This window comes from Hemitrygon akajei, chromosome 5 (assembly GCF_048418815.1).
Source record: "Hemitrygon akajei chromosome 5, sHemAka1.3, whole genome shotgun sequence".
NCBI lineage: Eukaryota > Metazoa > Chordata > Chondrichthyes > Myliobatiformes > Dasyatidae > Hemitrygon > Hemitrygon akajei.
Window position 1 is genome coordinate 146,352,477 of NC_133128.1, and position 26,493 is coordinate 146,378,969.

Here is a 26,493-nt window from a genome sequence, read left to right on the forward strand (position 1 = left end):
TTTAGCTGGCACCAACTTGGGTACCAGCCTACAAAGTATCCAAGACATCTTCAAGGAGAGATGTCTCAGAAAGACAGCATCCACTCTTAATCTGCCACCTCCTAATATTTACATGGGTCAGTACTAAACGCAGCCTCTTTCACCCTAGAGCCATACCTGGCAGCAAACAATGTATTTATTAATTTCATATTTAAAAGCTGGTTCCTATGAACAAACCAATCTGGGATCTTTCAATAAAATAGAATAGAAAACCACAAGATATCAAAATGCAGCTTGCAGCTTCAACTGTTCTCTCACAACAAGTAGATGGCTTATGTTAGGGAGATTTACACTGCCAAACTTCTGTCATTCTATACTTCCAGTTCTCAGCCATTACTACTTATCATGCTACGTTGTGTTTCAAGGCATTACATACAAACACACTTTAAGAACAAACACTCTGCTTGCCCACTACAATTTCCTTTCTCATTTCCCATTTATTTTCTTCATTAATCATATAAAGTCATAAAAGTATGAAATCTTTAATGATTGAATAATTCATCCAACAGGATTGCTGTTGATTTCTGTCAGTAGTTTCTGAAGGGCATCTCATTTTCATAGATCAAAATTTAATTTATTGAGGTCACTCAGTAACTTTCGGTGTTGAAAAACTCAGGTCACCAAGATCAGTGAAGACAGTCATGATCAAATGGAATAATTTCAAAACAAGAAATATCACCTTGGCTAATTAGGCAGTTATTTTAAAGGTACTTGAACGTTGAAAGGCATTTTACACACAGAATATTTTTAAATTTTAGATTAGGTCAAACTTTGTTAGTAAGTTAAAATCCTAAATTGGGGCAAGGCTAATTTTGGTGACATACAACAGGAATGTGGCAAGGTTGGTTGGGAAACACTATTAACAGGTAAATAAGTGTTTGGCAAGTTGAGACTTTTAAAAGATAGGGAGAATTTGGGCCAAATATATTCTTGTTAGATCAAAGGGCAAGGCTGGCAGGATTAGAGAAACGTGGTTGGCAGGTGATATTGATGCTCTGGTCAGGGAAAAAAAAGAGGTATATGTCAGTTATAGGTAGATGTGATCTAGTGAATCTTTTAAGGAATCTAAGCAATAAAATATAGACAGCACAGCACAGAAATAGGCCTATCAGTCCACAATGTCTGCACCAAACATGATGCCCAATTAAACTAAACTTCTTCTGCCTGTACCTGATCCATATCCCTCCATTCCCTACTTATTCACATGTGTAACGGCCTCTTTAATACCACAATTGCATCTACTTCCACCCACATATTCCAAGCATTGTAGGAGTACACTTAAAAAGGAAATCAGAAGAATAAAACGGGGATGTGAGATATTCTTGTCAGATAAGGTAAAGGAGAATCTCAAAAGATTTCTCAAGTATATTAAGAGCAAAAGGGTAACTAGGAAGAAAACAGATCCGTTTAGTTGTTCTTAGTCTAGTTGTCTCTGTGTGGAGCCACAGGAAATGAGTGTGGTCTTAAGTGAAAACTTCTTATTTGTACTTACTGTGGAGAAGTTTATGGAAGCTAATGAGTTTAAGGAAGAAATAGTGATGTCCAGAGAAATATCAGTAGCTCAAAGATCCTCACCACCCAGTCCATGCTCTTTTCAACCAATATGACTTTGTGCATGGGAAATAAAAGTCTCATCGACTAAATTAATTTTTTGAAGAGATAGCCAAAAGCATTGATGAGGGAAGGGCATAGTAGTAGAGATTGTCCATGTAGACTTTAGTGAGGCTTTTGACAAGTAGGCATAGTAGGCTGGTCAGAAGGTTAGGTCACATGGATTCTGGGTGAGCTAGCCAATCAGATGCATAATTTGCTCAGTGGAAGAAGTCTGAGTTTGCTAGTGCAGGGGTAGTCTCAGATTGAAGGCATGTAATAAAAGGTGTGGTACAGGGATTAATGCTATTGTTTGTCACATACTGTACATCAACAATATGGATGAAAAGGTACTGTAAGTGGCATTATTCGTAGGTGGAGTATTTTAGAGTTAGTGGTACAAGCACATAATTCCCTAGAAGTCCCAAGACAATTAAGCAGTTTAGTGAAGGTGGCATGGGGCGTGTTTTCCTTCATCAGTCAAGGCACTGAGTAAAAAGATGGGATGTCACATTGCAGCTGAACAAGACTGAAGTGAGATTGCAGATTCACATTGGATAGGCTGGGCTGTTTTCCCTGAATGGCACTTTATAGAGGTTTATAAAATCATGTGGGATATAGAATAGGTTACTTAGGCACAGATTCCACACCCCCTCCCCACAAGTAAGAAGTCTAAAAGTAGAGGGCATAGGTTTAAGGTAAAATATTTAAAGTGAGCCTGAAGGGCTGCCTTTTCAGACAGAGGGTTGTGGGTATGTGGAACAAGTTGCCAGAGGAAGCTGTGGAAGCAGGAACAATTACAACATTTAAAAGACATTTGAACAGCTACGTGGATAGGAAAGGTTTCGACTGAAGTGGGTCAAATGCAGTGTAACGAGACTAGATCAGGTAGACAAAGTGGTCAGCCTGGATGAGTTGGCCAGTGGCCTGTTTCCATGCTGCCTAATTCTTTGACCATGAAAGGGAACCAATATACCTGTACAAACAGGTGCTCTCAGGTTAAGACAGGGTGCGGGACCCAGAATGCCAGCACTGCAAGTGAGGAGGCTACTTCATATATTGAAAATTTCACAGGCATGACCAGTGGGAAGAGCATACAGGGATAGATGAAGATGCATGAGATAGCTAATTGGCTTAACTAGATTTACTTTAATGCAAGGAGCCTTAAGTAATCTGGTTGAGTGAAGAGTGTGGATCCCCACAAGGAAGCATAATGTTATTGCAATCACAGAAGGGCAGGACTGGCATCTGAATATTCTTTAGTGCAGAAGCTTCATGCATGACAGCAGGAAATACTAAAGGGGATGAGGTGTTGCACTGCCGATCAGAAAAATCATTCTAGCAGTACTCAGGGAGGATATCCTGGAGGGTCTGGCCTACAGTATAGAAACCGGAAATAAGAACGAGGCAATCGCTTTGATACTATTTGCTTTCCAATAAATAGTCAGTGGGAATTAGCAGGACCACGATTTAAGTAAATTGCAGTGGGGTGTAAAAGTACTAAGAGAGGTAGTAGTTGAGAATTTTAACTTTTCTGTTATTAACTGTGATTACCATAGCACAAGGGGCTTAATTATGTTAGAATTCATAAATTGAATCCTTTTTTTTAAAGCAGTATGCAGAGTCCAGCAAGGGATGGACTCATTCTTGTATTAGGAAAAAGCTGTCAGGGAAGGTGATATTGGTAGAAACAACGACAATATTTCAAAGATAGACAGGTACTTGGACAGGGAAGATAAAGAGGGACCTATGCCTGTTGTAAGCAAATGGCATTAATGTAGATTGGCAGCATGGTCAACATGGACAATTTGGTCTGAAAAGGTCCTGCTTCTGTAGTGAGTTGAACATTATAGAGTATGCAACAAGTCCTTCTGCTCAGCTTGTCTATGTCAATTCAGGTGTCCCTTTGAGCTGATCTTATCTGCCTCTTTTAGCCCATATCCCTATACCTTTCCTGTTCGTATGCAGCACTGTTGGAGTTCTTTAAATCATGTCCTTTTGCTGATATGCTGCTGAGTATACTCCTTATTTCTTTGTGCTGAATTTATTTCTTGTTTCTTTTCTTTATATCCAGTTTCATGACAACTGAGCTAAATCATGGCATAACTATGTAAGTTGTATAAAGTTATCATAAAACTGGCTACAACTGACATAATGACATCATGGGCTGCATGACTGATTCCAGACAGATAAAGCATTGTTACAGGCAGTTGTACTTGGCCAATTTCCTGATGGTTGCTAATCAACCATGAAGTAGTTGCTATTTTGATCTAATGTACACAAAATAGCTTTTAAAAGCAATTTTTTCATAAAATACAGACACAAATGGGTCTGATTGCTGGGCAAAAGATTCCATGAGAAAGGAAATCCATTCATGGTTAACTAAATATATTAAAGAGGAATTAAATTGAATGAAAAGGCCTTTAATTTTTTTTAAAGAGGAGCCATTTCCCTGAAGACTGGGTCAATTTCAGAAAAAGGACAGATGTCCAGTATTTACAGAATCTCTTGTCTTAATGTGAAGGAAGACCAAGATTTGTAAAAAAGAATTGCAAGAGTAAATATAATGAAGAACATAAAATGTAGATAGTAAAACTTCAAATACTTCATATAAATGATGAGATCAGTAAACGTAAACGTTCTTCACTCAGAAACTGAACCGGGGTTAATGATACTGAGGATTAAGGAAATGTTGGAGACACTAAATAAATATTTTACATTTGCTTCATAAAGGCTCAAAAATATACAAAGAATAACAAAACAGTTAGGGAGCAAAAAAGGGAAAAGGAATTTAAAACAATTATCACTGAAGGAAAAAACTAAGCTGACATATCCCCATGAAGTGATGTCTGTACACAAGGACAGCTTTTACAATTGTTCATGCACTCTAAGATTCTGGAGGGATCTCAAGAATTTGAAAAACCATATATGTAATATGAGTATTGAAGAAAGCTGGTTAAACATTTAGGCTCTCTATGGGAAAATACTGGAGTCCATTATTAAGGAAGTAGTAATAGGGCACACAGAAAATTATAGTTCTGTATAACAGAGTGAATATGTTTTTTTAAATGAAAATAATATTTGACAATTTTATTGGAGTTCTTTAAAGACAGAGCCAGCAGTCCTGATAAAGGGAAGGCAAAATGTGTTATATACTTAGACTTGTTATTCAATATGATGTTACATACTAGTTTATAAGATCAGATTTCATATTATTAGATATAATATTTAGCATGGATGAAGAATTAGTTAACCGCAGATTTAAAAAATCATATCTTTGGGTTGAAAGCTATACAAATGGAATCCAAATATGAGGTGTTGGTCTTCCAGTTAGTTTGGCAGTGCAGAAGTCCAAGGCCAGAGAGATTGGTGTAGGATTGGGAAGGGGAGTGGAAATAACATGCAACCAATACCTCAAGATTGGTATTGCACCATCTGATATGAACACCGAATTTTCCATCAGTAGGTAACCTACACCTCCTGAAGTCCTTTCCCACTTCCATTGGTCTTTCTCCCTTTGTTCACTTTTTCCATTTCCCCCAGCCCTACCCTCAGCTAATTCCACGCCCTTTATCTGGTTCCACTTATCACCTCCCAGCCTTTGGTTTCTCCCTCCCCTCTTCCAATGTGTCTCCATCTGCATGATATTTTATTTTTCTTACCTGTGTCTATCTATCATTCACCAATCTGTCTCAAAGTTATCCCTTGCCCCAGTCCGTAATCTTCTACTCATCTGATTCCAACCGTCACCTCACAGTCCCTGTGGTACCCCTTCCTTTCACCTCTTTATTCTGGCCATCATTCCTTTATATTCGCAGTTCTGATGAAGGGACTTGACCTGAACTGTCAACTATCCCTTTGCTACCAATTGAGTTCTTCCAGCAGTTTAATATCAGCCCCAAGAGCTGACATGCGTTTTCCCTTTTCCAGGTCAAACATACCACATCCTTCATTAACCAGAGTCCTTTAAACTTACCAACTTTGTCACAGGGACATACTGTTTCTGAACTATTGCTGTCTTGATTTTAAATACTTATGAGATATTGTTTTCCACCCTAACAGCTGCTCCTAATCTACCTCTTTTAGCATAGTATAATCCACTTCCCTGTTTAGGTCCTAACTTGAAGATCAATTCTAATTTTCTCTATGTCTGCCTTGAAGTTTACTAAACCATGGTGACTTACGAGTCCAGTTGAACTATACAGTAAATCAGTACATATTTGCCATATGAACTGTGCAACCAGAAGGCAATTGAAGACACTTAAAGTGTAACGTTGTAGCGGTGTGCTACATGCAGCGCTAAAATAACGACACAGAGTCGGTAAACTGCAATCAAAGAATATTTTATTCGAACTTCACAGCCTTGCTTTAAAGCCTCCCTCATCCCGCCCTCCCCGGGCACGGATGGTCCAAGAGACACGTACTCACAAACCCCCGCAGGCTTTTTCCCTTTGTTGCAGACCTGGCCTTTGTGCCTGCACGCTGGCTAATTGTGAGCCAGTTCGAGTGTGCTAGTAAGTGGGTCGCCACAATGTAAGCATTACATTTGTTGTTTCAGCACTAGGTCATTTTTTAGCAATGCCACTGAAGAATGCCTGACAGTGAGTAGGAAGACCAGAGAGGAGCTTAAAAAGGTGTAAACTTCAGAGGAGTATTTTCTTTCCCTTCCACAGGCCTAGGAGTGACTGGGAAGTGCAGAAACAATTTTAAGAGTAAGTTTCAAAGGAAAGCTTTTTCTTTTCAGAGACTCACCGACCAGACAGCATATAAAAGGAGACGTACTTTGATGGAGCTGCCAGTTTGAAGTGGTCATTGTGAGTTTGAAGAGGCTGTGTTTGATGTAGGAATGCTTAGGCTTTGCCTCAAGAGGCTTCAGCAAGGAGATTGACCAGTAGCTATAACTATGGGAAATATCCACCATCCCTTTGTAATTGTGTACAAGTAGAGACGCTGACTGATCATATTGAGCAAATGGGAGTTGCAGTTAGGTTCACCCAGGAATCACAGAGAGGAGCCTTAAAGCTTTAGAGAGGTGGTCATACTAAAAGGTAGTACAGTAACCACCAGTAAAGGCAGTGAATGAAGGATTTCCTTGTATCTTGTTTTGGATACTGTTGAAGGGAATAGCCTTTCAGACAAGAACAGCAGCAGCCAAGTCTGTGATAGTTTAACTGGCTCCGATGTTCAGTAGGGAACGATGGAGTCAAGGAAGGCTGCTGTGGTAGGAGACTTTATAGTTAGGAACACAGGTGGAAAACTCTGTGCAAATTTCAGCAATTGCAGAATACTTTCAAAGGAGATGGAAAATAATCAGAGGCACTCTGATTATTGGTACCAATGACACAGGTAGCAAAAGATATGAGGATCTACAGTGTGAATATAGGGAAATGGGTAGGTTAAAAAGCAGGATCTCAGGTGTTTAATTATGATACCATACACTAGTAAAATCCTAGGTGGATAGGGCAGAGAAATGCTCAACTAAGGATCTGGTACAGGAGGGAAGGGTCCAAGTTCTTGGACAAAAGTGATCTCATCTGTGGCTGACATGACCTGCACAAGCAGGACAGGTTTCACCTAAACTGGAATGGGTTGGTAGGGCAGGGGTACAATATCTCGGTAAGAAGATTTGCTGGAGCTCTAAAGGTTTTAAATTAGTTGGGCAGGGGATGGGACCCAAACCAGCATTTATTTTAATGCAAGAAACCAGACAGGGAAGGCAGACAAACCCAAGACATGAATATACAGTATGCATGAGACTGTGAAATTATAACTGTTAGAGAAAAATGGTTGAGGGATGTGCAGGATTGGTAGCTCAAAGATCTGAAATGCAGATGTACAGACGTGATAAAGGTAAGAGAAAAGGGAGAGTTACATCTTTGATTATAAAGAACATTACAACAGTACTTAAGAGATATTCCTGTGGGAATGTCTGATGAAGCTATGTGTATAGAAGTCAGGAGTAATATAGAAACGATTACTTTGATGGTATCGTATTGTAGGCCTTCCCAATACTAAGCAGGAATTAGAAGAGTAAATGAGTAGGGAAATCACAGAGAACTGTAGGATCAATAGGCTTGTAATGGTAGCCAATTTTAATTTCCCTTTACTGGAGTGGGACAGCTATGGTGCTAAGGGATTACATGGGCAGAACTTTTTACAAGTGTCTAGGAAAATTTTCTCAAGCATTATTAAGATGGCCCAGCTAGAAAAGGGGCAATAGTCAACCTCTTGTTGGGAAAGGAGACTAGGCAAGTGGTTGCTATCAGAGGAGGTGCACTTTGGGACCAATTACTTTAATTCTGTTAGTTTTAAAATATTCATGAAGAAGGTAGGATTGTTCAGAAATTAATGTCCTAAATTTCTACAAGGCCAATTTTGATGGCATTAAAGAGGAACTTGAAAAGTTTGATTGGGAGAGGCTATTAACAGGGAAAGGGATATTTGGCAGGTGAGAGTTTTTTTCAATGTGAAAACACTTTAAATGTGAAAGAATTTGAGGTCAATTAGAGTGAAGGGCAGGTCTGGCAGGGAACACGGGATGACATGGCATTTTCAGCAGAAAAATGGAGCTTTGTGTCATGTACGTAGAGGCAGCTGGGATCAAGCAAATCTCTTAAGTAGTATAAGGGTATCAGAAGAGTAAAAGAGGAATAAGTATCCTTGAAGATAGGGTAAAAGAGAATCCTAAGAGGTTTAATGTACATATTATGAAGGTAGCGTAACAGAGAATCCTAAGAGGTTCCATAAGTATATTATGAGCAATATCAGGTTGAGTCCACATCTGACTTATGTTGTTTAAAGGCCAACGGGTTATAATTCAGGACCAATATGTTTCTGTAAGGAAGATAGACAAGGATGGTATGACTCAGGAACTCTGGGTGAAAAGAAATATTGCAAATCTAATCAAAAAGGAAAAGGAAGCATGTGTAACATTTAGGAAGTTGTAAACACACAGAGTCCTTGAGAAATATAAAGGAAGCAGGAAAGGAATTAAACAGGAGGGCTAAAACAGGCCACGAGATATCCTTGGTAAAGAGAATCTCAAAGCATTTTATACATATTAGGAGCAGGAGGGCAACAACAACAAAAAAATGGGTTCCTCAAGGTCAAACAATGGAATTTATGCATGGAGGAAGTGAGGGCTGCCCTAAATGAGTAAGGGAGGATATTGCTAGGTCCTTGACAGAGATCTTTGTATCCTCTTTAGCCACAGGCAAGGTCCCAGAAAATTGGGGAAGGCCCAATATTGTTCATTTGTTTAGAAAGAGGAACAGGGAGAATCCTTGAAATTATATGCTGGTGAGCCTTAAACCAACGGTAAGAAACTTAATGAAGAAGATTCTTAGAGACAAGCTTTACTCATATTTAGAGAAGCACGGACTTACTAGGGATAGTCAGCATGGTTTTGAGCAGGAGAATCCTGTGTGACAAATCTCAGCATTTATTTTGAGGGCGTAGCAAAGATTATTGATGATGATAGAATCAGAATCAGGTTTATTATCACCGGCATGTGATGTGAAATTTATTAACTTAGCAGCAGCAGTTCAATGCATTATATAATCTAGCAGAGAGAGAAAAAAATAAAATAAAACATAATAATAAATAAACAAGTAAATCAATTGAATAGATTTTTTCAAATGTGCAAAAGCAGAAAAACTACATATTAAAAAAGTGAGCTAGCATCCAAAGCTTCAATGTCCATTTAGAAATCGGATGGCAGAGGGAAACAAGCTGTTCCTGAAGCCTTCAGGCTTCTGCATCTCCTACCTGATGGTAACAGTGAGAAAAGGGCAGGCCCTGGGTGCTGAAGGTCCTTAATAACAGATGCTGCCTTTCTGAGATACTACTCCCTAAAGATAGCCTGGGTACTTTGTAGGCTAGGACCCAAGATGGAGCTGACTAGATTTACAAACTTCTGCAGCTTCTTTTGGTCTTGTGCAGTAGCCCCTCCATACCAGACAGTGATGCAGCCTGTCAGAATGCTCTCCATGGTATAACCATAGAAGTGTTTGAGTGTATTTGATGACATGCCAAATCTCTTCAAAGTCCTAATAAAGTATAGCTGCTGTCTTGCCTTCTTTATAACTACATCGATAAGTGAGGACCAGGTTAGATCCTCAGAGATCTTGACACCCAGGAACTTGTAGCTGCTCACTTTCTCCACTTCTGATCCCTCTATGAGGATTGGTGTGTACTCCTTCGTCTTACCCTTCCTGAAGTCCACAATCAGCTCTTTTGTCTTACTGATGCTGAGTACCAGGTTGTTGGTGCGGTACTACTCTACTAATGGCATATCTCATTCCTGTATGCCCTCTCATCACCACCTGAGATTCCACCAATGGTTGTATCATCAGAAAATTTATGGATGGTATTTCAGCTATGCCTAGTCACACAGTCATGTGTATATAGAGAGTAGAGCAGTGGGCTAAGCACACACCCCTGAGGTGCACCAGTATTGATTGTCAGCGAGAAGAATATGTTATCACCAATCCACACAGACTGTGGTCTTCTGGTTCGGAAGTCAAGGATCCAGTTGCAGTGGGAGGTACAGAGGCCCAGGTTCTGCAACTTCTTAATCAGGATTGTGGAAATGATGGTATTAAATGGTGAGCTATAGTCGATGAACAGCATCCTGACATAGGCGTTTGCGTTGACTAGGTGATCTAAAGCCGTTTGGAGAGCCACTGAGTTTGTGTCTGCTGATAGGACAGTGGATGTTATCTTCATAGGTTTTAGCAAAGCACTGGGAAATCTCCTTCTTGATAGATTGGTCTGAAAGATTAAGTCACATAAAATCCAGAGTGTGTCTGCAAGCTGGATACAAAATTGGGTTAGTCAGGAAGATAACAGTGGGAGGCATTCCACTAACAAGAGGTCTGTAATGTGTGGTGTTCTGTAATGATCACTGCTGGGGCTTCTGTTATTTGTAATATACCATATATAAATAAGAGATTACAGGAAAATTGATGGTGTTGCGGATAGCAAGGAAACTTGTCAAAGGATGCAGCAGGATATGGTTCAGTTTCAAAAGTGGGCAGAGATATAGAAGATGGAGTTACATCTAGAAATATGTGAGGTGTTGCATTTTGGATGGTCAAATGCAAGATTCTGATTCCAATATTCAGATTCAAGTTTATTTATCACATGTACACTGAAACATACAGTGAAGTGTGTCATTTGCATTAACAACCAAAACACTCATGGATGTGCTGGGGTCAGCTCGCAAATGTTGCAACATATTCTGACACCAACATAAGCATGCCGACAATGTTAAGCAGAACAACCCAAGGAGTAACAACAAGAACAACGGAACACAAAACATACATAAAAGACTGGAAGAACTCAGCACAACAGGCAGATTTTTTTCCGGTCCTGATTAAGGATCTCAGCTTGAAACTCTCTTCCGTAAATGCTGCCTGACCTGCTGAGTTCCTCCAGCATTTTGTCTGTGTTGCTTGGATTTCCAGCATGTCCAGATTTTCTCATTTTTGAACAACAGAACATAACAAGACAACAACAGCAAAATAAGCCACTGTGTTCTACCTTACTACCCACTCACCCACTCACACCCACCAACAGGCTTCCCCAAGGACAGGTGCCTCCAGACCAAAGCTAAGGAGAGAAGGAGGAAATGAGACATGTCAGGCTGGGGGTGAATTTGTGCACTGGGTCGTGGAATACTGCAAATTTACAGAGGACAGCGTATAGGAAATGGCAGGACCATTGGAGCACTGACGTACAGAAGAATGTTCAGGTGCATGTCCAATGCCATTCGGCTTTACAATTCAACCGCCAGGAGTAAGATATGTTAAAGTGCCGGGGTTAGGACTCAATGTATTTAAGTAAACTACTTAAGAACTTTTTAAAAGCTATTATTAATGCTTTTTGAGAGGGTGATTTTAGATGCATATCATATTTTTACTGAGTTAAGTATTGTATGTAATTAGTTTTGCTACAATAAGTGTATGGGACATTGGAAAAAATGTTGAATTTCCCCATGGGGATGAATAAAGTATCTATCTATCTATCTATCATAGTTCCCAGAAAATGGAAACAAAAGAGGATAGGTAATATAAAAAAGTTATTGGCCTATGAATTGAATATAAAATTTGGTAAGTCACATTATAGCTATATAAAACTTCTGTTTGGACACATTGAGACGGTCTCCCAGTCTGCATCAACAGAGTGTAGGTGTTCAGAGAAACGGTCTTCCAGTCTGTGTTGGACAGAGTGTAGGTGTTCGGACTGGGAGACCATTTCACTGAACACCTACGCTCTGTCCGCCAGAGAAAGCAGGATCTCCCAGTGGCCACACATTTTAATTCCACGTCCCATTCCCATTCTGATATATCTATCCATGGCCTCCTCTACTGTCAAGATGAAGCCACACTCAGGTTGGAGGAACAACACCTTATATACCGGCTGGGTAGCCTCCAACCTGATGGCATGAATGTTGATTTCTCTAACTTCTGTTAATGCCCCTCCTCCCCTTCATAACCCATCCCTTATTTATTCATTCATTCATTCGCTCCTCTTTTTCTCTCTCCCCTCTCACAGTTACTCCTTGCCTGTTCTCCATCTCCTTCTGGTGCTCCCCTTCCCCTTTCTTTCTCCCAAGGCCTCTGGTCTCATGATCCTTTCCCTTCTCCAGCTGTGTATTCTTTTTGCCAATCGCCTTTCCAGCTCTTAGCTTCATCCCTCCCCCTCCTGTCTTCTTCTATCATTTCAGATTTCCCCCTCCCCCTCCCACTTTCGAATCTCTTACTATCTCTTCTTTCAGTTAGTCCTGACGAAGAGTCTCGGTTCGAAATGTCAACTGTATTTCTTCCTGTAGATGCTGCCTGGCCTGTTGCATTCCAGCAGCATTTTGTATGTGTTGCTTGTTTGAAGTATATTAATTTATAGAAGTTAGACAAGGGTGCATAGTCTTTTTTCCCACATTGGAAATGTTGGATACCAGAGGACATAGATTTAAGTTGAACGGGGAAAAGTTTAAAAGAGAATTACTGTTTTTGGACTGGAAGAAGCTGCCAGGGAGATGGTAGAAGCAGATACCACACCAATGTTTAAGAGGCATTTAAGCAGACACATGATCGGACAGGGAGTAGAGGGATATGGCTCATGTGCAGTCGGATTGCATCAATTAATTTGCATCATGGCCTTGGCACAGAATTGAGCACCATAGTGCCTGTTCCTGTGCGTATTGTTCTATGTTCCACAAAATTGTAAGCGCAATGCTCTAACAGCTTGGGGTGTCAGAATTCAATTCCGGCAGCATCTGTATGTTCTCCCTGTGGACAGCTGGGTTTTCTGCAGGTGGTCCATTTTCCTCCCACAGTCCAAAGATGTTCCAGTTAGTAGGTTAATTGGTCATTGCAATTTGTCCTGCGATACGGCTAGATTGGTGCAGCCCATTGGGCCAGAAGGGCCTGTTTGCACAGTGCCTCTAAATAAAATAAATAACAAGTAAAACAAATGCATCCCATACACTTACCTTCTTCCCATCTTTCTTTCCTTTCTTCTTTGTACTTTTAGCCCTGTCCACTGCCATTTTTAAGTTTTTCAGCTCCTGTCTCATTAGTTCATCAACCTGCAACATGTGAAAATAATAATGACTCTGCATTATTAACAGTTATCTTTCTGTATTATCAGTTCTGATTAATTCATAATTAATTTGTATGCTGTGTAATGTTGTCATGTTACTGATTCAATAGCATCCACTACCTTGGACAAAACTGAAATTCTCATGACCAATATGGTTTTTTACCTGCCAGAAAACAGGCAGTTAACATGAATCAATGCCAACTAGATTTCAATCTCACATAGGTGCAGATTGAAATCCAACCAGCATAACTTTGCTCATTTCTTATAACAGATCTATGAAACCAAATGCATCAATCAAAAGTGCATGCATTGTACAAAGTTCATAGTGTATTTATTTTCTAAGTATGTATACTTTATACAACCTTGGAATTCACATCCTTACAAACAGCAACAAAACAAAACAAAGAAACCCAATACAGGTGGCTCAGAAACTCAGCTCCAAAAGGGAAGTTACAGGTTATTGATTGCAGTGATCATTTAATAACGTAAATAATGATTGTGTTTGCTGCCAGCAAGTTGTCACTGTGCTTCACCAGCACCATCTTAAACAGCAGCGCTATCAATATTTAAGTTATCAGTAAACTTAGATCTGTGGTTTTCTAAACTGTCATTCAATTCATCTGTAAAGATGTTCAGTAGTTTAAGACCTAGTTAGTTAGATACTTGCTAGTCACATCTTGTTTATTTGAGGTAACCATGCCTCATGTCTCCTGATGGTAATTAAAATATAAAATCGATGCAGAAATTGGCATATAGAATTAGAAGCGAGGTAGTTTATAGCTTATTTTGTGGAAATTTCACCAGCATTGCTACTTTGTAAAAAATATATATATTTTGTCATGACATTACAATAGTCAAGTAAGGATTTAAATCAATGACTATGGAGTCATAAAGGACTGTAGATGCTGACATCTGAAGCAACATCTGAGTTGCTAGAGGAACTCAGTTAATCAGGCAGCATCTATGGAGGGAAGTGGACAGTGACCTTTTGGTTGAGACTCTTGGCTAGACTTCCAGATCAGTCCAGATGAAGGGTCTCAACCCGAAATGTTAACAGTCCATTTCCCTGCATTGATGCTTCCTGGTCCACAGAGTTCCTCCAGCATCTCCTGCGCTGCATGAATACAGACAAGGCGGCATGGCCTGCCACTGCGTTTATTTGCATTCATCTTTGATCACTGAATTCTACAGAAAGCAGGAAACAGTAGAAAATTAAACTGTTGAGAACCTACCTTAGCTTGTTAGATGTTATTAGATATTCAAAATAGTTGATAAAGAAAACTAGATGTCATATAAAATTCTCAAATTACTATCATCTATGATAGAGTGAAGCTAATTATGAAATGAACTTTAAAAGGATTTTGCCCTTTAAATAAAATTACCATTAAGTTCATTCTCAAAACACAGAAAATTAATGTTGAGAGAATAAATAGTAAAACAAAATTAAAACATGAACAGCTATAAATGTTTAGTTACAGTACAATAATTAATTTGGAATTTTTCAAGCCACATCTTTCTATGTGCAATTATTTCTAAAAACAAGCACAGGTCATCTTCCCTGCCCCTGCACTATCCATTACTAAATTATATCTGGGCTGTCGTGTAGAGAATACCCTGTTATAAATTCTGATTTACTTTAGAAGTAATTTAAACAATTAAACAAACATGCTTCCAGAGTGGTGAGGCCATCCGTTGATTGGGGTTGACCACAGATATTGTGTCCTGTTTATGTGATATGCAAGCTAGTACCCAAGCCAGGGCAGTATGATATGGAGAGCAAGCTGTCCCAGAATGGTATGGCAGGATGAATTCTAATACACATGTACTAGAATTAAGAAGAACTGGCACAAATACGCACAAAACGCTACCAGAACTCAGCAGACCAGACAGCATCTATGGAAGAGAGTCCTGATGAACTCGAAACAACAACTGTTCACTCTTTTCCATAGATGTTGCCTGGCCTGCTCAGTTCCTCCAACATTTTGTGTGTGTTGCTTGGATTTTCAGCATCTGGTGATTTTCTCATGTTTGAACTGACAGAAATAAATTTGTTGCATGGGATGCAAAAAGTACCAGATAATTTTGCCAAGAAAATGATGTAACATGCTTTACGGTTTCACTGATAATGTAATGGTTTCTATGTAGCAGCAATGTTTGGGTTATGACTAGAGATAACGGGATTAGGAATGCTATTGTTTTTTCTTGTGAGCTGGAAGAGAGATTTTTGTGGTCTTTTGGCCGGGGCCAGATAAGAAGGGAGTTGGTAGACCGCTGGACAGGGTGGACTTGTGGACTTGGAGCGAGGGTCCAAAGGGCAGCGATGATCGAAGGAGGTCGATGGTGGACGATCGACTTATCAGTGAGCTCCAACATTGCGCAACAGACTGTTTAATAAGATTGGGCCCTTTTTTCTTTTTTTCATTTCTTTACTAAACTAACCATATAGTCAAAGTAAGAATTATAAAGCTTAATCATTTAATTACATATTGTGTACTGTTTGTTATTTTGGGGTGAAAAGACTAAGGAGCTGGTGGTGGATCTGAGGAGGGCTAAGGCACCGGTGAACCCTGTTTCCATCCAAGGGGTCAGTGTGGACATGGTGGAGGATTACGAATACCTGGGGATACGAATGGACAATAAACTGGACTGGTCAAAGAACACTGAGGCTGTCTACAAGAAGGGTCAGAGCTGTCTCTATTTCCTGAGGAGACTGAGGTCTTTTAACATCTGCCGGACGATGCTGAGGATGTTTTACGAGGCTGTGGTGGCCAGTACTATCATGTTTGCTGTTGTGTGCTGGGGCAGCAGGCTGAGGGTAGCAGACACCAACAGAATCAACAAACTCATTCGTAAGGCCAGTGATGTTGTGGGGGTGGAACTGGACTCTCTGACGGTGGTGTCTGAAAAGAGGATGCTGTCCAAGTTGCATGCCATCTTGGACAACGACTCCCATCCACTCCATAATGTACTGGTTAGGCACAGGAGTACATTCGGCCAGAGACTCATTCCACCGAGATGTAACACTGAGCATCATAGGAAGTCATTCCTGCCTGTGGCCATCAAACTTTACAACTCCTCCCTCGGAGTGTCAGACACCCTGAGCCAATAGGCGGGTCCTGGACTTATTTTTTCCACTTGGCATGATTAACTTATTATTATTTAATTATCTATGGTTTTATATTGCTATATTTCTTCACTATTCTTGGTGGTGCGGTTGTAACAAAACCCAATTTCCCTCGGGATCAATAAGGTATGTCTGTCTGTCTGTACTGATTTGTAAGAGGGGACACCGTGCAGCATCCATCCAAATGAGATTTCTTAAGTTTGGCCAGGCTGGGGGCTATCACCCCCTATATTAAGCCGCTAGCCGAAGCGAGAGTCACAATGATATCAAATGTTACACATGGAAAAAATGAAGCACAATTTCTGAAAATTGATAGCTGGAGGGAGATTCAGAAATCCCTTTAGCAGCTGAGGATAACTTCTTTTACTGACACACCGTTTTTTAGGAGCTAGTGAGAAAGTTTGATCAAATGCTTTACACATAGCAGAACACACGCTGGTGTTTATGATAGATGTCTGACCTTATAGAAGTCTGTGAACTTTGGAAATATTTAATTGCAAGGCAGGGTATGACAAATTACAAGGAAAGATACTTGTTATAAATACATATCAATTTTGATTGAGTGTATATAAATAGGCTGACTGGAAATATCTAATATTCTTTGTAAGAATTTTTAAAAATTATACAAGCATACATAGATAAACCCATCTTTCTCCAAGGTACAGTTATAGTGATCCACAAAGTCAACCTGACCTCATCTAATTGACTTTCCTTCAAGTATTAGCTGACATGGTTAATATAGCAGATAAAGTATGGTGGGAATCATGCTGAACACTCCCATTGACTCAAGTATACAGGGAAAACTTTAGTGTTTTCTCTGCTAATTGAGCAGACATCAACTATCTCAGCAAAGACTGGATGTCAACCAAGTTCTTCCCTGCTTTCTATGGCTCAGTGCCACACTAGATGAAATCACACTGTCAGCATCAGAAGATCCCATAACGAACCTAGTTCCATGTTTCCTGTGTGCTTTTGCTGTACATCCATCCTATTCTTTTTCTTTCCCTTTGTCATCTTTTACTGTTTCCTAATACAGTTCTGTTCTATTCTCTCTATCCAGCACACCCACCCTCAGATTTTCTGAATCAGAATTATTGCATCAGTAAGCTATCAAATCAGGTACTACAAATGGTAAGGCTATGTAACAAAATGGAATTCCATTAATTACTTAGATTCTCTATTTTTAATTTAATCATGTAGATGGTCAGAATCTTAACTATCACTTACACATCCAATGTCACACAGTCACTCTTCGTGTTTTGTTAAAACCATCATATTTTGCATTACAATACTTTTAATACAAAATATGATTATCACATTATTAATTATATAACTAATTGACAACCCTGAATATAATACAAGAAGAATCAAATCAATAGATTTGTTTTTAAGCAAAATGTAAATTTGATTCTAGATATATTTTTCATTCCAATATAATATTTAAGACAATTAATTTAAGAAATCAAGTTAGAAACATAAAGAAATAAAAAACAGAAGTATAGTTTAGCCCATCTAGTCCATGCTGAACCATTTAAACTGCCTACTCCCATTGACCTGCACTGGGACCATATCCCTAAACCTAGTCAAACCTCTTAAATGTTCAAATCAAGCCTGCATGCACAACCTGTGCTGGAAGCTCATTCCACACTCTCATAACCCTCTGAGTGAAGAAGTTTCCCCTCATGTTCCCCTTTAACTTCTCACCTTTCACCTTTAACTTATGACCTCTAGTTGTAGTATAACTCGGAGTCCTGCCATGTGCAGAAGTTCGCTGATGACACGGCCATAGTGGGGTGTGTCAGGAATGGACAGGAGGAGGAGTATAGGAAACTGATACAGGACTTTGTGATATGGTGCAACTCAAACTACCTGCGTCTCAATGTCACCAAGACCAAGGAGATGGTGGTGGACTTTAGGAGATCTAGGCCTCATATGGAGCCAGTGATCATTAATGGAGAATGTGTGGAGCAGGTTAAGACCTACAAGTATCTGGGAGTACAGTTGGACGAGAAGCTAGACTGAACTGCCAACACAGATGCCTTGTGCAGGAAGGCACAGAGTCGACTGTACTTCCTTAGAAGGTTGGCGTCATTCAATGTCTGCAGTGAGATGCTGAAGATGTTCTATAGGTCAGTTGTTGAGAGCGCCCTCTTCTTTGTGGTGGCGTGTTGGGGAGGAAGCATTAAGAAGAAGGACGCCTCACGTCTTAATAAGCTGATAAGGAAGGCGGGCTCTGTCGTGGGCAAAGTACTGGAGAGTTTAACATCGGTAGCTGAGCGAAGGGCGCTGAGTAGGCTACGGTCAATTATGGAAAACCCTGAACATCCTCTACATAGCACCATCCAGAGACAGAGAAGCAGTTTCAGCGACAGGTTACTGTCGATGCAATGCTCCTCAGACAGGATGAAGAGGTCAATACTCCCCAATGCCATTAGGCTTTACAATTCAACTGCCAGGACTTAAGAACTTTTTTTAAAGCTATTATTGATGCTTTTTGGGTTAGTGATTTAGATGCATATCATATTATTACTGAGTTAAGTATTGTATGTAATGAGTTTTTGCTACAACAAGTGTATGGGACATTGGAAAAAATGTTGTATTTCCCCATGGGGATGAATAAAGTATCTATCTATCTATCTAGTCCCACACAACCCCAGTGGAAAAAGCCTGCTTGCATTTACCACATATATACCCATCATAATTTTGTATACCTCAATTAAATCTTCTGCCAATCTTCTACATTCTAAAGAATACAGTCCTAACCTATTCAATCTTTCCTTATAACTCAGGTCCTCCAGACCTGGAAACATCCTTATAAACTTTCTCTGTACTCTTTCAAGCTTGCTTACATCTTTCCTGTAGGTACTGTACGTGACCAAAATTGCACACAATACTCCAAATTAGGCCTCATCAATATCTTATACAACTTGAACATAATCTCCCATCTCCTGTTTTCAATACATTGATCTATGAAGGCCAATGTGCCAAAAGCTTTGTTTTTAAATGACCCTTTCTACCTGTGACTCCACTTTCAACGAATAATGGACCTAGTTGTCACAGACTTTTCTGCATTGATTTAATATGGCATAGAAACTGAGAGAACTTTCAATTCATCTATATTAATCATGTATTGCATTGTACTGCTGCTGCTGTTGACAAATTTTTTGACACATTCCAGTCATATTACACCTAATTCTGATTCCTAAGTTATTTTCTAATCCGTTTCAGTGTTGGCGCGTCCTAGTGGACAAGGCATCGGACTAGTAATCTGAAGGTCACTAGTTCGAGCCTCAGCTGAGGCAGCGTGTTTGTGTCCTTGAGCAAGGCACTTAACAACACATTGCTCTGCGACGACACTGGTGCCAAGCTGCTTGGGTCCTAGTGCCCTTCCCTTGGACAACATCGGTGGTGTGGAGAGGGGAAGGCTTGCAGCTTGGGCAACTGCTGGTCTCCCATACAACCCTGCCCAGGCCTGCACCCTGGAAAAAACCTTCCAAGGCGCAAATCCATGGTCTCATGAGACTAACGGATGCCTAGAAAAACAAATCCTTTTCTAAACATTTTGTTTTATTATTTATTCTGGAAGCTCCTGGAGTAACCTCTCATTCACTCTTTTTCCCTTTTATTTTATCCAAACTATTTGAAGCTGCTGAACCTAGCCCCTTGCCATTTCATTTAAAGCCCTATCCACAGCCTTTGTAATGTTCAGATGGAGCCTGCCCCATTGGAACAATTCCCTCCTTCCCCAGTACTTATGACAATATACCACTAATTCAAACCCACTTCTCCCATGGTAGTCTTTGAGCCACGCATTTAACTCTCTGGTCTTATAGCCCTGTGCCAATTTGCACATGGCTTAAGTAAATCATTACCTTTTTGGTCTGCACTTTAATTTAGTCTGTAGCTGCTCATATTCCCTCAGCAGAATCTTTCCTTGCACTTCCTATGTTATTAGGTGCATTGCATTGTATTAAAGAAAATCTTTGTCTAAGAGAATTGTCAGGCTTGCAGAGATCTTTTAACAAGTTTCAAGCAAACTGAAATAGTCAGCTGGTTAACAAGCATGACCAATTAAAGATCACAAAGCAAAATATTCAAAACAAGTTGATTCACAATGAAAATTGAGAGCAAACTTAAGGGTTAAAAGAGAAAGAGTATATTTGCATGATTGAAAAGAGACAAAACTCAGATTAATCAAACCAAAAAATTGGCAAACACAGATTTTGTAAAATATGGACCAAGAAGGGTAATGTTCAAAATGAAAATATTTCAGCCAAAACTGAATATTTGAGTTCTGACATCTCTGCAAAATATAATAAAATGATCGAATCATTTTAAGGATTTGATGTGTTTTTAAATCTACTGGTGATGACAGGAAAACAAAGCCTTTTGAAATTCAGAGCTATGCCTCCTAAGAATAGGCAGCTAAAATGGGAAAATATATGAGGAATGTAATCTTGTTTAAAACATTTCATTATGTTATGAATATAAATTAGGATTAATATTAGGAGCACAAAAAGAATGCTAACATGAAAAAAATACCTACAGGATCATTAGAATATAAAATACATTACCACAAGTGGTTACCAAAGCTAACTCAATAACCTTAATAAGTGAATTATATGAAGAGAGCTACGTCAGTACTTCTGATATGTGCCAGGAATTCATATTGTGCAATCCCTTATATTTAATCTATGAAGCAAAAACACACAGGCCAAGATTCACACTTCACAGAAGAACTCAAAGACTGCACTAGTCTTGCAAAGTAGAAAATCTTGCTCATTGGCATTTGATTTTTTTTAAAATTAGAAGAAAAGAGTAGCAAAATGAGAGTAGATGTGACAGCTCAGATAAAGAATTAAAATTGAATGGAACAGGCACAATGGATGTCTGATGTGGTGGAACTTCTAATGATCTACTAACAAAGTATACAGTATAAGTGTTCTGTAGTTTCAGAATCATAGCATTTTACAGATAAATGAAGCCATTCAGTCCACTGAATATATTTTAAAATAAAGAAGAGACACCAAATTTGGATTAATCAAATGGGAAATCTGGCAGATAAATTCATAGAGCAAGTTACTCCTTACGTCATAGCCTTGGTTTAGATTTGGAATTACACGGATGATAATGAGTGGAATTGTTTTTTCTGGAGTCAGAGTTACACAGCATGAAACAGACCCTCCAGCCTAACTTGTCCTTGCCCGCTCTGGACAGCTACTGTTGCCACGTACTAGTGAGGCCAGAACTAGGAAGATCATATGGTTTAATATGTGGCTAAGGAGTTGGAGGGAGATCCTAAGATTTTTGGACCATTGCCAGTTAGTGGAAAGGTTGTGAAGGCAGATGTTGGTAAGAACTCAGACAAAGTTAGGAATCAAAAGACTGAGCATGGTGTGACTAGTGTCCTTAGCTACATATATTTCAATGCAAGAAGTACTGTAGGAAAGGCGGATGTTAATGTTGAGGATGAGGTAGCTGGGTTATAAACAGAGAGAAACTGTAGAGAGGAGAGCTGTTGATAGGGCAAAATCATAGTCAACAGGATGAGTTGCAACATAAAAGATGGACAAAATCAAAAACGGTGATTACAGTACAGAAGTTGTTGTATTTGAATGTGTGCAGTATATGGATGAACTTGAAGTACAGTTGCATATTGGCTGGTATGATGTAGGCATCACTGAATCATAGCTGAAAAAAAATTATAGCTGGAAGCTTAATACCCAAGGATATACATTGTACCAAAAGGACAGGCAGGAAGGCAGAAGGGGCAGTGTAAAAAAATGAAATCAGATCATTAGAAAGAGCTGACATAGGGTCAGAAGGTGTTGAATCATTGTGGATAGAGCTAAGGAACTGCAAGGGTAAAAACACTTTGATGGAAGATGTATACAGACCCCCAAAAAGTAGTAAGGATGTGGTCTACAAATTAAAACGGAAGATAGAAAATGCATGCCAAAATGGCAATGTTACAATAGTCATGGAGGATTTCAATATGCAGATAGATTGGGAAAATCAGGTTGGTGCTGGATCAGATATTCTAGATAGGGTGTTGATCAATGAACCAGAATTGATTAGAGCACTTCAGGTAAAAGGACCCTTAGAGGCAAATAATCATAACATGTAGGCCAAAACTTATTGGCAAAGAACACTGGCAGGGATGACGGCAGAGCAGCAATATCTGGAAGTTCAGAAAGCAATCCAGAAGGCACAGGATATATACACCCCAAAGAAGAAGGAGTATTCTAAAGGTTAACAATATAATAGAGCAAAAATTACTGGGAAGTTAGGGGATTGGGAAGTTTTTAAAAACCAACAGAAAGCAACTAAAAAACTAATTAATAAGTTAACGATAGAATACATAAGTAAGCTAGACAATAATATTAAAAGGATACCAAATATTTTTTTCAGATATATAACGTGTAAAAGAGAGACGAGAGTGGATATCAGACCCCTGGAAAATGGTACTGGAGAGGTAGTAATGGGGAACAATGAAATTTTGGATGAACTGAATAAGTATTTTGCATTAGTCTTCACTGTGGAAGACATTAGCAGTATGCTGGAAGTTCCAGGTGTCAGGGGTCATGAAGTGTGTGAAATTACCATTACTGGAGAGAAAGTTCTTGGAAAACTGAAAGATCTTATGGTAGGTAAGTCATTTGACCAGATATTAATCACCCCAGGCTTCTGAAAAAGGTGGCTGAAGATATACTGGAGGCATTAGTAATAATCTTTCAAGAATCACTAGATTCTGGAATAGTTCCGGAAGACATGAAATTTGCAAATGTCACTCCACTCTTCAAGAAGGGAGAGAGGCAGAATAAAGGAAACTGTAGGACAGGTAGTCTGACCTCAGTGGTTGGGAAGATGTTGGAGTCGATTACTGAAGATGAGTTCTCTGGGTACTTGAAGACACATGTTAAAATAGTCCTCAGTCAACATGTTTTCCTCAAAAGAAAATGTTGCCTGACAAATCTGTTGGAATTCTTTGAAGAAATACAAGCAGGATAGACAAAGGAGAATCGGTTGATGCTGTGTACTTGGATTTTCAGAAGGCCTTTGACAGGGTGCCACACATGAGGCTGCTTAACAAGCGATAAACCTATAGTATTACAGGGAAGTTTCCTCCCTTCTGTCTCTCTCCCTTCTTGAAGAGTGGAATGATATTTGCATTTAAGTACTGCAGATCTTTGTGGGGATGGGACCTGTTCTCAGGGCTTCACAACCGGCCACTATCTTGATATCCCAAGGACGCGGCACCTTCAGGGTTCCGGATTTTTGTGACTCTGGAGACATGCTGATTCTAGGCTGGTGCCCCTGACTGAAGTGTCATGGGAGAACACGGAACATCGGGAGCAGCGGGTTAGCTGCTGCGAGCTGTGTGTCCAGAGAGCTGCGCCTTTTTGGTGCCGACTCTCTGAGTGCAGAGCTCGGAAAAAGCGACGTAATGGACTTTTTACATCGTAAATAAGTGAATTAAAGAGGAGAGTTATGTTTCCCCACTTGCTGTGAAACGTGGACATTTCTCTTTTCCTCATTAGGCAGAGGGAGAGCCTAAGGTATGTCGAATTACCAGGTGAACAAGTAGTTTTTGGGGCACTGCAAGTCGATATCTTTATTGATGCTTGCTGCACACTTGAGTGATAGGTGGAGGGTGCTGATGCTCTGTGCTGGTGGGGGTGGGGTGGATGGTTGTCTTGCTGCTGCTTGTGTGTGGGACGGGGAGTTTGGGGTTCTAACATTTAACTGTCATTCATTCTTTGGGGCACTCCTCTGCTTTCGTGGATGTTTGCGAAGAAAAAAAAATGTCATCGTGTATATTGTATACATTTCTCTGATATTAAATGTACCTATTGAAGATTCTGGCATGAATAAAGCAGAGGTTGTTTGGCAGGAGGAAAGCAATGGGAATAAAGGGAGTCTTTTCTGGTTGGCTGCCGGTAATTAGTGATGTCCCTATAGTGTTCTGTGTTGGGACCGATTCTTTTTACGTTATATGTCAATGATTTGGACGATGGAATTAATGGCTTTGTTCTGAAGTTTCTAAGTGATATGAAGATAGGTGGAGGGGCAGGTTGTTTTGAGGAAATAGAGAGGCTACAGAAGGACTTAGACAGATTAGGAGAATGGGCAAAGAAATCACAGATGGAATACAGTGTTGAGAAGTGTATGGTCATGTACTTTAGAAAAAGAAATGAAAGGGTCGACTATTTTCTAAATGGAGAGAAAATACAAAAAAAACTGGGGTGCACGTCAACTTGGGAGTCCTTGTGCGGAATTCCCTAAAGGTTAATTTGCAGGTTGAGTCTGTGGTGAGGAAGCTCATGCAATACTACCATTCACTTCATGAGGACTAGAATATAAAAGCAAGAGTATAAAGCTGAGATTTTAGAAAGTACCAGTGAGACCTCACTTGGGGTATTGTGAGCATTTTTGGGCCCCTTATCTTGGAAAGGATGTCCTGAAACTGGAGAGGGTTCAAAGGAGGCTCACAAAAATGATTCCAGCATTGAATGGCTTGTCATATGAAGAGCGATTGATGGCTCTGGGGCTGTATTCACTGGAATTCAAAAAAAGGACGGGTCACCTCATTGAAACCTGTTGAATGGTGAAAGGGCTTGATAGAGGGCATGATTCTTGATTGATCACAGCATAAAAGGAAGAAGGCAGGAGATTGGGGCTGAGGAAAATTGGATCAGCCATGATGAAGTGGTAGAGCAGACTTGATGGGCCAAATGGCCTAATTCAGCTCCTGTATCTTATGGACTATCCAAAGTATTCTGATTAACCTGCATTTGGCCGATATAGCTCTAAACATTTTCTGTTCATGAATCTGTTTAAATAGATTTTTAGTATAATCATACTTACCTCTAATACCTTTCTGTGTACTCTTTGCCCTGTGTGTACAATCTGTCACTGCATTGAACACAGAACAGCACAGGCCATTCAGTCCTCAACGCTGAGACAAATTAATGATGCATAATTACACTAAACCCTCTGCTTGCACAATATCCATATCCCATGTTAATGTGCTTATCTAAGAGTCTCTTAAGTACCTCTATTGTATCTGGCTTCACTAGCACTTCTGGCAGTGCATTCCAGGAATCCACCTCTCTCTGTGTCAAATAAAAAAAAACTTGCCCTGCACATCTCTTTTGAATTTGCTCCCTATCCCCTCAAATGCAGGCCTTCTAGTATTAGACATTTCGACTCTAGTAAAAAATTACCAGCTGAATTTTCTAAATTTCATCAGGTCTCCACTCAGCTGTCTTCATTCCAGAGAAAACAACCCACTACTTACATTTATAGAACATGCCCTCTAATCCAGGAAAAATCCTGGTCTATCTCTTTTACAGCCTCCGTATCTATCCTATAATGAAGAAACCAGAATTGAATATAATAGTTCATACACAGCCTGACTAGTTTTATATAGCCGCAACATACTTTTCTGCCTCTTGAATTCAAAGCTTTGACTAATAAAGCCAAACATACCTTACACTATCTTTACCACTTTATCGACTTGTGTGGCCACTTTCTGGGAGCTATGCACTTGGACCCCAAGATCCCTCTGTCCATCAATGCTGCTAAGGATCATGCCATAAATTCTGTATTTTTTCTCCATAAGACACACCTCACACTTGCCTGGATTAAACTCCATCTGCCATTTCTCCACCCATATCATCAATTGATATACATCCCACTGTATCCTTTGGCAACCTTCTACCTTATCCACAACACCACTCATTTGCAAACTTACTAACCCACCCATTCCACTTTTCATCCTAATCATTTATATATATCATGAACAGCAGAGGTCTCAGTCATGAATCTCAAACCAGAGTAAGACCGATCAATCGCTGCTCGCTGTTTTCGAAAGGAAAACCGATTCTGAATCCATATAGTTAAGTAACTATGGAGACCATGCATCTTAATCTTCTGGATGAGGTTATCATGATTCCTTGTTGAATGCCTTATTAAAATCTATGTAGACAATATCCATAAATATGATATTTATAAGCCTCTATATAATTATCATCCAACCTTCTTTGCTCTTTATAACTCAAACAACTTCAGCCCTTTAAACATACCTGTAAATCTTTGCTCCACCCTCTCCAGCCTAATCAGATCATTCCTAT

At 39.7% G+C, this 26,493-nt stretch overlaps 1 protein-coding gene across 2 annotated transcripts in view; it reads right to left on the minus strand.

Moving 5' to 3' along the window:
* LOC140728281 (dynein regulatory complex protein 11-like) overlaps positions 1-26,493 on the minus strand; it is a 184,387-nt gene that overhangs the window by 66,738 nt on the left and 91,156 nt on the right. For both annotated transcript variants that reach the window (XM_073046777.1, XM_073046778.1), the window contains exon 11: positions 13,124-13,219. In XM_073046777.1, the coding sequence (XP_072902878.1) occupies positions 13,124-13,219 (96 nt within the window). The remainder of the gene's footprint in view (positions 1-13,123; positions 13,220-26,493) is intronic.